Raw genomic sequence first — 12,955 nt, 5'->3', positions numbered from 1 at the left:
TTCTTTGCTCTCGCTCTCTCTCCCCTCCTTACTTAAGGTAGAGTGAGTGAGTTACTCTCATTTCTTTCAGACGAACATCTAATGGCTACGTCCATCAGACTTGAGCCTTCTGGACAACAGCGTCTCCAGACCCAATCACCGACTGGTCAGACTCCTGCAGCACAGCAGGTCGACGTCAGAGAAAAACACTTAACTCCTGGTCACTCCCACTTGCCCTAACCCAGTTAAGTGGGAAGGAGTGACACCTAGGCAATGGGCAAATCTGATCCTTGCTGCAAAAGGTTTCAACAATTTTAGGACCCACACCCCTGCTAACCCAGTGTGGGGGATGCGAGGTTATCAGTGACCCCTCGGGCATCTCCATTCTGGTCCACTCAGTCACCCGTTGGCTATCCTGAACTGTTGTGTGACAGTGCAGTGGCTACTGGATCACAGTGGTTACACCAGTCCCATCCTCGTTCATTCAGCTGGCAAGGAAAACACCAAAAGCCAAAGGCCTGTGGAGCCCAAGCCCGATGTCATTGTTCCGCTTGGCTCAGGGGTTGCTAACAGTCTGGGTTCATAGAGCTCTGAGGTTCAGAGGCTGGGAGAGGCAGGAAGAGCGAGACACTGAGAAGTACAGATGTGGCTTACGTATCTGAGTTAATGTCCATATGATTTCAGTCCCACTAACACTCTCTTTCAGGGGTCAGGTGTGCACCTCTCTGACCCCTACACTCTGACTGCATCAGAAACAGTTCACTCTTGCACCCAGCTCTCTGACCACCCCACCCCCCCCACAGCAACAGACTTCGCTCATTACGTCCTACACCAAGCTCTGACCTCCACTCTCCTCAGGAAGAGTCTGGCCCCTCACACTCACCCCTCCGACGAGCAAGCTGCCCCAGTTCTCGTTGGCAAACGCCAGGATCTCCCGCTCGAAGTCGAAGTACTTCCTCTTGCAGCAGCTGGTGAGGTGGTAGAGGACCAGGTGCGCGATATCCACCCTGTAGGTTAGAGTGCCCTGGAGTTACTGCTGCCGAATCCACGCACCCCAAAGCAACTGCCACAGCAGGCTCTGTCTACTCACCCAGTGCTGATATTCTGGAGAACACAGGAGACTGCAGGAATTAAATCCTAGCCGCTGGACGTGAGCTCATTGGGTCAGGCAGCCTCTGTGGAGGCGGAAGGCTGGTCAACATCCTGATGAAATGTCAACTACTCTTCTTACCCCTTCAGATGCTGCCTGACCTGCTGTGTTCCTCCTGCAGCAGGGATTTTGATCTAATACCCAGTCTCACCCGGGATCTTGCTAATGGGACATGATTCTGCTTCAGTTCAAATCTTTAGGGTTTCCCAGTCCCTTTCTATCCCATAATCTGCTTCTAATTTAAAAAAAAATCTAATATAGGCCACTCAGCCCAAAGAACTCCCATCTATCCCACCCCCACTTGTTTCTGTTACCCATTCTCTCCCCACATTCCACCACTCACCCTCACACCAGGGGCAATTTACAACAGCCAACTAACTCCCAGACTCACAGATATGCTGCCACAAATCAACAAATTTCACTCCTACGTCAGTGATAACAAACATGTTTCTGACCTTTGGAATGTGGGAGGAACTGGAGCACTCGGGGGAAACCAATATGGTCGGAAGGAAAGTGGGCAGGCTTCACTTACAGACAGGGAGAGGCCCGGATCAAACCGGGGTTTTTGGAAGAAAGGAGCTCGCAATCCCAGATTCTGACTCACACTGGAACATTTTATCTGCATGCTGGTGTTAATGTTGCGTTGTACCAATGCAACTCTGGACAGGATGCCATGCTGCAGTGTGCAGCTTCCAGCTTTTAGACAATGGCGACCTTCTTACTCAGTAACCCCAGCAGCAGCAGTGAACCTCCCCCCACCCCTGGAACAGATGTGTGGACGCATTAACTGGGGGGTGGTTCTGTGTACTGCTATGGGTGTAGGGTTAAAAAAAAAGGCCCACATTGCACAAAGAAGGACACGGCCACCAGGGCGTTGCCTCTCACTAAGGCAGCTGTCTCCTTGTACATGGAAACCCGGGGACACTGGAAGACTTAGGAACTGCAGGAAGCCACTTACCCCCCGAGGCCAGAGAAACAGTCAGCATTTTGGGTCAAAAATTATTCCGACAAAGCCTCTTCAACCTGAATCGTTAACTCTCTTTCTCTCTCCACAGAAGGTGACCTACTGTGTGTTTATATCTTTGGTCTGAAATGCTAATTCTATTTCACCTTTCTCAGATGCTGTCTGACATACTGTGTATTTCCAGCATTTTCTGCAGTATTTTCTTTGATTGTCACTTACCCGAGCCCGCTCAGTTATTCACTGATACCGTGACCGTATTCTCTTCCTATTCCTTTAATAGCTTCAGTTAATAGAAGTAAAATCTGGGAGTTAAAATGAACAATTGTGATTTATAGATGAGAATCCCAAATGTCTATATTTCTGATTAGAAATGAATATTAATTTTAAAAGGTCAAGTTCTTATTTTTGGTCAAAAGCTGTTTTATTGAAATTATAAAATGCAAGAGATTGTGCAGATGCTGGAAATCCAGAGTAACACACACAAAACATTGGAGAAACTCAGCAGGCCAGTCAGGATCTGTGGAGAGGATAGAAATCATCTTCTGGGATGATGTAAGTGAACAGGGAATCAATAAATCTAAATGGAGAATCCTGCATTTATTTAGTAATTTGCAGCATTCTGTTTGTGCATCATTTAAGTAAAAGTAATGCATTAAAAATGACGATACCAGAGACTACAGAGGTGAAATCTGGAGCAACGACCAATCTGATGGAGGAACTCAGCAGGCCAAGCAGCGTGAGTGTGAGAAAATGGAGAGTTAACATTTTGGGTTGAGACCCTTCAAATGGATGGACAGTCTAGACCTAGAACGTAAACTGCCCATTTCTTTTCACAGATTCAGCCTGACCTACTGAGCTCCTCCAGGATCTTGCACTTTTCTCGCTGCTACCACAGAAAGTGGTACAAGAGTGTCAAGACGCACGCCAGTAGGTTCAGGAACAGATATTACCTCTTAACCATCAGACTCCTAGACCATAGGGCTTTAACTTCCCTCACCCCATCACTGAAATGTTCTCGCAACCCATGGGCTCATTTTCAAGGACTCTTCATCCCATGTTCTTGATATTAATTGCTTACATATTTATCATTATTTTCTTCTTTTTTATTCTTTTGTTTTTGCACAGATTGTTGTCTTTTGCATACTGGCTGTTCACTCTGTTGGTGCAGCCTTTCATTGATTCTATTAAGCTTCTTGGATTTATTGAGAATGCCCACAAGGAAATGAATCTCAGGGTTGTATATGGTGAAATAGATGCACTTTGATAATAAATTTACTTTAAACTTTATATTAAAATTGATACTGCTTTGAGGCTACATTTTCCTTTTATTTTATTTACATTTTTTTTCCTTTTGTAGCTGTACCCTTACTTTATCCATAGTCTTTGGACAAAAAGTTGTCAGGGTCTGCCTCTACCAGGAAGTGGTCAGGTGGGGGAGGGGTGGAATGTTGTTTACCTTCAAGGTACATAAGTGTAGGACTTAAATTATGGAACAACAGCCAGATTTGTGAACCAGTGATCCAGAGATGGCAGCTAAGGAATTTCAACTCAAAATCAGAATCAGGAAAATTGTCATTATGTAGTGAAATTTGTGGCTTTGGGAGAGGTACACCAAGTAATGGTTACCATGAAACCACAGGTTGCTCCAAAAATACATCTGGTTTGCAAGTGTCCTTCGGGTAGGGATCCTGTCTTCAAAAACAACTAGAATCCCAAAGACAGGAAAATCTGTAAATGCTGGAAATCCAAGGCAAACAGGCAAATGCTGGAGGATTTCTGCAGGTCCGGATGAAGAGCCTCAGCCCGAAGCATCAACTGTATATTCATTTCCACAGATGCTCCCTGACCTGCTGAGTTCCTCCAGCATTTTGTGTGTTTTGCCTTCAAAAACAGCTACTTCCCTTCAACTGTTTGGTTCTTGTTCCAAGTTTAATCCTAGTTTAAAAACACCAGGACCACATTGTACTAAAATGGACTTTTTTTGTTTTGTGTTCTTTTTTGCATAATTGATGCTTACACCTTTCTCGCGAATGCTGTTTATGTGATGCGATGGGCCTGTGATTTGCTGCTGGTGTTTCAATGCACCTGTGCATATGGCAATATGTTCAACGCTCTCCTTTCCCAGTCTTCCCTGTACGTGAGTCCAGGAATCTGGCCAATTCTCAACTGACTCCTCAGTTTAGGAGCAATTGGGGGTAAACAACAAATGCTGGCATTGTTGATGTTGTCCATATCCCATACAGTAATGAATCTCTATTGACATACCGACAAACTCCACACTGCTATTTTTTGAGAATCAGAATCTGGTATGTTATCACAGACCCAGATTGTCCAATGTGGTGTTTTGTGGCAGCAGAGCAGTATAATACACAAAAAAAAAACTGTAATTTACAATTTAAAAATATATATTCAACATACTGGTGGTGGAGGGGGAAGAAGCTGTTTTGGGAACTGTTCCTTCCCCACTGCCATCTCAGATTTCTGAATAGACAATGAATCCGTATACACGCCCTAGCTATTCTTTTCTCTTTTTGCACTACTGAATCTAATTATATACGTCTTATAATAATCTACAGTTTTATTATGTATTGAAATGTACTGCTACTGTAAATCACCAGGTTTCAAGATGTATGCCAGTGATATTAAACCTGATTCTGATATACAAGATTAAATAATTAGTAAAAGAGGAAAGCAAATAAAAGTGAGGTCTTGTCCATTCAGATATCTGATGAAGGGGTGCTTCAATAAACGGGAAATGACATCTCCAACTTCCCAAAAACATTAATACTCCACTTACCAGTCTAGGGGCAGTCGCTTCACATATTCTGGTCCACCTGTGCAGACACTGCACAAAAATAGGTAAAACCTACAAATTAAACAAAGGGAACACGAGTGAATGCTGGAAATAAATAAAAAATACAAAATGCTGGCAGAACTCAGCAGGCCAGACGGCATCTATGGGAGGAGGTAATAACGACGTTTTGGGCTGAAACCCTTCATCAGGAGTGAAGTAACATGGGATGGTCGAGGGGGGGATAAGAAGTGAGGGGAGGGATAAAGTAGAGAGCTAGGAAGTGATAGGCTGGAGGGAAATGGGTGAGGGGGAAGGTGGAGAATTATGGGAAATAAAAGAGAAAGAAAGGTAGGGCTGGGGTGGGAAACTGGGGTCCCTGGAGTCACTGCGAGTCAACTGGGGTGATGTATCCGGTGCTCCCGATGTGGCCATTTATACACTGGGGAGACCCGCCACAGACTGGGAGACCGTTTCGCTGAACACCGGCGCTCAGTCCTCCAGCAGTGGCAGGATCTCCCTGTGGCCACACACTTCAATTCCACAGACCACTCCCACTCCGACATGTCTGTCCATGGCCTCCTCTACCGTCAGGATGAGGCCACACGCAGGTCGATGGAGCAATACCTTATCTCCCGCCTGGGTAGCCTCCTTCCTGCCGGCATGAACATCCAACTCACTGACCTCCATTGTTACACTTGCCCCCCCTTTACCCCATCTCTGTCTATTATTTTAGTCTGGTTCTCTTTCTCTATTTCCCCCCTCACTATAATCTCTCCCTCCAGCCCTACCTTTCTTTCTCTTTTATTTCCCATAATTCTCCACCTTCCCCCTCACCCATTTCCCTCCAGCCTATCACTTCCTAGCTCTCTACTTTATCCCTCCCCCAACTTCTTATCCCCCCCCTCGACCATCCCATGTTACTTCACTCCTGATGAAGGGTTTCGGCCCAAAACGTCGTTATTACCTCCTCCCATAGATGCCGTCTGGCCTGCTGAGTTCTACCAGCATTTTGTGTAAATTAAACAAAGGGGCTCACTTGCCAGCTTTCAGCCACTGCAAATCACTTCTTCTGAATTTTGACAAATTATATTCAATCACTGGACTACCATGGCGTGTTGGGATGGTGGACAAGGGCCAGGAAGTGGCGGGTGTAGAGCAGCAGCCCAAAGATACCTCCTGCTTGCATCCCTCAATGGGATTGTGGGTGTCGAGGAGAGACTGTCCCTACTCCTGGAGCGTGTGACGGGACAATGAAGAGGGAGCTTTACTCTGTGCTTAACACATTATGCCCCTGCCCTGGAAATGTGTGATGGGAAAATGTAGAGGGAAATTCACTGTGTTTAACCCGTGACATCCCTGCCCTGGGATTGTGTGATGGAAGTGTATAGAGGGAGTTTTACTCCATGTCTAATCATTGACGTCCCTGTTCTGGGAATGTGTGATGGACAGTGTAGAGAGAGAGAGACTCACTTTGTGCCTGACCCTAGGAGTGTGTGATGGGACAGTGTACAGAGACTCACTCTGTGCCTGACCCTGGGAGTGTGTGATGGGACAGTGGAGAGAGAGAGAGAGACTCACTTTGTGCCTGACCCTGGGAGTGTGTGATGGGACAGTGTAAAGAGAGGGACTCACTCCGTGCCTAACCCTTGGAATGTGTGATGGAACAGTGTAGAGAGAGACTCACTCCGTGCCTAACCCTGGGAGTGTGTGATGGGACAGTGGAGAGAGAGACTCACTTTGTGCCTGACCCTTTTTTTTTTTTTTTTTTATTACAAAATCCTTTATTACAAATTTCGGTGCTATACAATATATACAAAACAGTGGCAAACACAATTACTGCACTACAAATAGACAATAGACATTACACCAGAATGTTGCCATCCCTATCCACGATGGCATTTACACCCCGCGGAGCCCAACGGTCTCGAAACTCCTCCAAAGCCGCTGTGGACTGCGCGTGTTCCTTTTCAATAGTTACCCGAGCACGAACATACCCCCTAAACATTGCCAGGCAGTCTGCCCGGGGAGATCCTCCCGCCACCCGTTTCCAAGACCCTCGGATGGCGGATTTCGCCAGCCCCAGGAGCAAGTTGACTAGGACATCCTCATCCCTCCGTGCCCCCTTCCTTACTGGATGACCATATATAAACAGGGTGGGACTAAAATGCAGCCAGAAGGCGAGAAGCAGCCCACGCAAATATGCAAAAAGAGGCTGCAGCCTCACACACTCCATGTACATGTGGTACACGGTCTCCTCCAGCCCGCAGAAGTGGCATGCGGGTGGGAAGTCCATGTACAAACTGAAAAACTTATTGCAGGGCACTGCCCTATGCAGTACCCTCCAGCCGAGATCCCCCAGGTGCATGGGAAGAACCCCGGCGTAAAGGGACTTCCAGTGGGGACCCTCCTCACCTCTGGGTGGAAGGACCGACCGCCATGGCGTGTCGGGACGGTGTACAAGGGCAAGGAAGTGGAGGATGTGGAGTAGCAGCCCATACAGATACCTCCTACTTGCATCCCTGAATGGGACTGTGGGTATCGATGAGAGACGGCTCAAGTTGTGCGGACACGGCTCCCGGAGAAGATTGCGGGGTCTGGGCCCGACCAGCAGCTCGGCCTGAGTCAGTCCACACAACTGAGCCGCACCGACAGCCACTGAGGTAGGGCAAGGGCCGGCCAGGACCCCGCCCTCCGCCTGAGGAGGGGATTCCCGGCCTGAGGCGACCATGTTCCAGACTCTCAGTAGGTCCTGATAGAAGCCGGGCAGACTCCGCAAAGCAGTACGGCTGACACCCGCCGGTGGTAGCCGCATGTCTTCGTGAAGACAGCAGCCCCTCCGGAGGAAGAAAGTCGCCAACACGTGCCACCTGGGAGGGTGCTCGGCGTACAGGAATCTCTGCAGAGTCCTGAGGCGGAGAGCCGCCAGCTGCGTTCGGACGCACACCAGCGACTGTCCGCCCTCTCCCACTGGGAGACTCAAGACCGCTGCAGAGACCCAGTGTTTCCTGTTGCCCCAGAAGAAGTCCACTAATTTCCTCTGCAGTCTTGCAACAAACGGGGCAGGAGGGGCCAAGGTGACCATCCGATACCACAACATGGAGACCACCAGCTGGTTTATGACCACCACCCTGCCTCGATAGGAAAGCACCCTGAGAAGGCCTGACCAGCGCCCCAGCCGGGCCATGACTTTCATCTCCAGGTCCTGCCAGTTCGCCAGCCAGGTCTCCCCAGAAGGACTCAGGTAGACTCCCAGATAGAGGAGACGCCGAGTACTCCACTCAAAAGCTCTCATCTCCTCCGGCAGGGAGTCCACCTGCCACTGACCCACTAAGAGTCCGGAACATTTCGCCCAGTTGATCCTGGCGGAGGATGCTGCCGAGAAAATGTCTTGGCACTCGCGCATCCTCCGCAGGTCATTGGGATCTGTCATCATGAGGAGTACATCATCGGCGTAGGCCGAGAGGGCGACCTCCATGTCCGGTTCACGCAGAACCAGACCTGTCAGCCTTCGCCGTAGGAGGCTCAGGAATGGCTCGACACAGATCGCGTACAATTGACCGGACATGGGGCATCCCTGACGTACTCCTCTCCTGAAGGGAATGGGTGCTGCCAGTGATCCATTGACCTTAACAAGGCACTCTGCGGCAGAGTAGAGGAGCCGAACTCGGGCCACAAAGTGTGGTCCGAGCCCAAAGGCCTGCAGAGTGCCCACCAGGAAACTGTGGTCTACCCGGTCAAACGCCTTCTCCTGGTCAAGAGAAAGAAACGCTGCCGGGGTCCCAGTCTCCTGGTACAGGTGGATCAGGTCCCGTACTAGGTGGACATTGTCCTGGATGGAGCGGCCCGGGACTGTGTAAGATTGGTCAGGATGAATCACCTGTCTCAGTACTGAACCAAGACGGTTGGCCATTGCCCGGGCGAAGATCTTGTAGTCCGCGCACAAGAGGGAGACCGGGCGCCAGTTCTTTAGCAGGCGAAGGTCTCCCTTCTTGGGCAGCAGGACCACGACTGCTCTCCGCCATGAGAGGGGCAATTCCCCGGTGGCTAGGCTCTCCCCTAGAACAAGGCTGTAATCGACCCCCAGGACATCCCAAAAAGCCTGATAAAACTCCACACTCAGACCATCTGAGCCAGGGGATTTACCCCTCCGGAGTTGCCGAAGGGCAGTAGACAGCTCCTCCCCAGTCAGGGAGGCATCCAGACGCGCTGCGTCATCTGGGCTGACCTTTGGTAAATCTTCCCAGACCTCACTGCACGCCCCCGCATTTGACGGATCCGGTGAGAATAAGGACCGATAGAAAGTGCGGACTTCTTCGATAATTTCGTCAGGATCCGTGATGGAGGAGCCATCAGCAGCCAATAGCTCCACCAGCTGCTTTTGAACTCCCCGCCACTTCTCCAACGAGTAGAAGAAGGGTGAGCCGCGGTCCAAATCTGACCCTGGGAGTGTGTGATGGGACAGTGTAGAGAGGGACTCACTCTGTGCCTAACCCTGGGAGTGTGTGATGGGACAGTGGAGAGAGAGACACACTCTGTGCCTGACGCTGGGAGTGTGTGATGGGACAGTGTAGAGAGAGACTCACTTTGTGCCTGACCCTGGGAGTGTGTTATGGAACAGAGTAGAGAGAGACTCACTTTGTGCCTGACCCTGGGAGTGTGTGATGGGACAGTGTAGAGAGAGACTCACTCTGTGCCTGACTCTGGGAGGGAGTGATGGGATGATGTAGGGGGTTTTACCCTATATTTGACAGTGGATGTGTATGATTGGACAGTGTATAGGGAGATGCACTCTGTCCTGACCACGGAAGTGTGTACTAAGATGGCGTACAGGTAGATTCACACTGTGTCTGACCCTGGGAGTGTGTAATGGGATGATGTAAAGGGAGATTCACTCAGTGTCTCACCCTGGCTGTGTGTGATGGGATGGTGGAGTGGAAGCTTCACTGTGCATCTACCCTATCCTTGTTGCATCACCTCCTAAAAAAGTAGTGATGCAGCCCAGTCCCATCATGGGTAAAGCCCTCCTCACCACTGAACACATCTACATGAAGCGTTACCGCAGGAAAGCGCCATGCCTCATCAGGGACCCCCACCACCTAGCACATGCTCTCTTCCCACTGCTGCCATCTAAAAGGTATTACAGAAGCCTCATGACTCCACCAGGCGCAGTTGTTACATCTCAAAGGTGCTGTTGTTACATCTCAACCATCAGGCTCCTGAACCAAAGGGGTTAACTTCATTCACTCCATCACTGAAATGTTCCCACAATCACTTTCAAGGACTCTTCATCTCATGTTCTCAATATTTATTGCTTATTCATTTACTAATATTTTTTTTCTTTTTGTATTTACCCAGCTTGTTGTCTTTTGCACACTGGTTAAACGCCCAAGTTGGTGCAGTCTTTCATTGATTATATTATGGTTATTATTCTATTTTGGATTTACTGAGAACATCCACAAGAAAATGAATCTCAGGGCTGTATATGGTGACATATATATACTTTGATAATATGTTTACTTTGAATTTTGTACAGAATAAACCTGCATTTGGATTCTCAAAAGTAGCTCACCATTGACTGTTTAAAATTACTAAAAGAAAAAAAAGTTACAGAACTATCTTTAACTCAAACTAATCGAGGCTAGTTCTGGCATGGAACTCATCCAGGAATTAATGGCAGAGATAGACCAGAGGGGCAGTTCTAAAGCCCAAAACTCTGCGTTACTTAGAGTTTCCTGCTGTTACTTCTGAGAGCTCATTCCACTTGTATTCAGACCTGTTATCATGCAGAGGAAAATGCTGCACAAACTTAACCACACCACATAACTCAAAGCAACTGAACCAACACGATGCTGCATTCTAGCCACTCAAGTGATCTGGCACCAGCTTTGTGCACTGTGACTCTGGTTCTTATAAATTTCAGTTAATGAGACCATCTTATTTATTCAGCATTTAGACACAGCTGAGCTGCAGCAGAGAAATTCATTCAGCAGGAAGTGGAGGTTTGAAGTATTAATCCATGTAATTGTTGCTTGCTGCTCCACTTTGCACAGTAACAACTACTCCACTAGAACATGGACTCATTTCCTGTAGCTCTTGTTTATTCAGTGGGCTGAGGACAACGACACCACACAGTGTACCTCGTGCTTGTGCAATAATTTATTCAGCAGGATAAGGAAGTGGTAAGAGTGGGTCTGGGGCCGGATGGCTTGGAGGCTGTTAATTTTCTAGGACAGGGATAAGCTGTGTGGTAAGGGTGCATGATGGGACAGTGTGGAGGGAGCTTTTTTTCATACAAAATATCTTTATTATAAATTCAGTGCTATATATACAAACCTGTGACTAACACAATTATTTCACTACAAATACACATTAAACTAAAAGTTTCCATTTCTGTCAATGATGGCAATAACACCCCCCCCCCCACCCCCATGAATGCCAACGGACATGGAACACCTCTACAGTCGCTGTGGGCTGCGTGTGTTGCTTCTCAATATCTACCCAGGCATGAACATACCCCCTAATTGTTGCTTGGCAGTCTGCCCAGACAGATCTTCCCGTCACCTGTTTCCAAGACCTGATTTCGCCAGCAGGAGCACATTGACAAGGACACTCTCATCTCTCCATGCCCCCTTCTTACTGGATGACCGCATAAAAATAGGGTGAGGCTAAAATGAAATCAGAAGGCGAGAAGCAGCCCACGCAGATACGCAAAAAGGGGCTGCAGCCTCAAACACTCCATGTATGTGATACCTGTCTCCTCCCACTCGCAGAAGTGACATGCGGGTAGGAGATCTGTGTACAAACTAAAGAATTTATTGCAGGGCACTGCTTTATGCAGCAGCCTCCACCCTAGACCCCTAAGGTGCATCGAACTTCAATTGAGGACCTCCCTCACCTCCAGGTGGAAAGGCTGACTGCCATGGCGCTTTGGGACGGTGGACAAGGGCTAGGAAGTGGAGAGTGTGGAGCAGCAGCCCACAGAGGTACCCCCTACTTCCAATCCTGAATGGAACTACGGGTGTCGAGGAGAGATGGCTCGGCTCTCGGATGAGATTGCAGGGCCTGGGCCCGAGAAGCAGCTCAGCCTCAGTCGCTCCACACACCTGAGCCGCACCGACATATGTTGAGATAGGGAGCTTCTTGGGAGAGTGTGACAGGACAGTGCGGAAGGAGCTTCACTCTGTATCTTATGTGTCCTGGGAGTGCATGATGGGATAGTGTGGAGGGAACTTTACTCTACGTTGACCAACGGTGGTAGAAGATTGGTCAACTGGCAGGAGGCAATGACTGTGAATAAAGAGGACCTTTTGAGTTCTGCAGGCATTGATGTTGGGACCACTTTTTAAAAAAAATTATACTTCAAAGATTTGGATGACAGAATTGAACTCTTTGTGGACAATACCAAGATAAGTGTAGGGGTAGGTCGCGTTGAAGAAGCAAGGAATCCGCAGAAGAACTTAGATTGGAAGAATGGGCAAAGATGTGACAGATAGAATATGGTGTCGAAAGACAAAAGAGATGATTGTGGACTTCAGGAAGGCAAAGGTCAACCACTCTCCAATGCACATCAACAGCTCTACCATGGAGAGAGTAAAGATCACAAACTTCCTTGGTGTTCACATAACGAACGATCTAACCTGGACCCACAGCACCCCCTCATTAGACAAGAAGGCAAATCTACGCTTTCTGAAGAGACTGATGCATGCAAGGCTCCCTGTCCCCATTTCTAAAAACTTTCTACAGGAGCACCATCGAGAGTGTCTGGTCTGCCTGAATCACCACGTGGCACAGAAGCTGCAAGGCACTGAAGACCCTAAAGGATAGTAAAAACGACTGGGAGGATCACCAGGGTTTCTCTCCCCCTATTTGTGGCACTTATCGGGAGTGTTGCATACAAAGATTGTTGAGGATCTCTACCACCCATCTTACAATCTCTTTGACCCACTACCATCAAGAATGAAGTACAGGAGCATCAGAACTGGGACCTCCAGATTGGGTAATAGCTTCTTCCCTTAGGCGGTGAGATAAGTGAGTGCCCTGCCGTTGCCAAGATCTCGTCACTCGGTCA

At 48.4% G+C, this 12,955-nt stretch overlaps 1 protein-coding gene across 6 annotated transcripts in view; it reads right to left on the bottom strand.

The window, feature by feature from the left end:
- The window catches only part of LOC132394489 (PHD finger protein 1-like), a 75,060-nt gene that overhangs the window by 23,056 nt on the left and 39,049 nt on the right, over positions 1-12,955 (bottom strand). For all 6 annotated transcript variants that reach the window (XM_059970706.1, XM_059970709.1, XM_059970707.1 and 3 more), the window contains 2 exons: positions 4,891-4,959; positions 863-986 (listed from right to left, as the gene is read on the bottom strand). In XM_059970706.1, the coding sequence (XP_059826689.1) occupies positions 863-986; positions 4,891-4,959 (193 nt within the window). The remainder of the gene's footprint in view (positions 1-862; positions 987-4,890; positions 4,960-12,955) is intronic.

The sequence above is a fragment of the Hypanus sabinus genome, chromosome 5, assembly GCF_030144855.1.
Source record: "Hypanus sabinus isolate sHypSab1 chromosome 5, sHypSab1.hap1, whole genome shotgun sequence".
Classification (NCBI taxonomy): domain Eukaryota; kingdom Metazoa; phylum Chordata; class Chondrichthyes; order Myliobatiformes; family Dasyatidae; genus Hypanus; species Hypanus sabinus.
The sequence above is the reverse complement of the archived record's forward strand: the minus strand, read 5'-3'. Positions and strand labels throughout refer to the sequence as shown.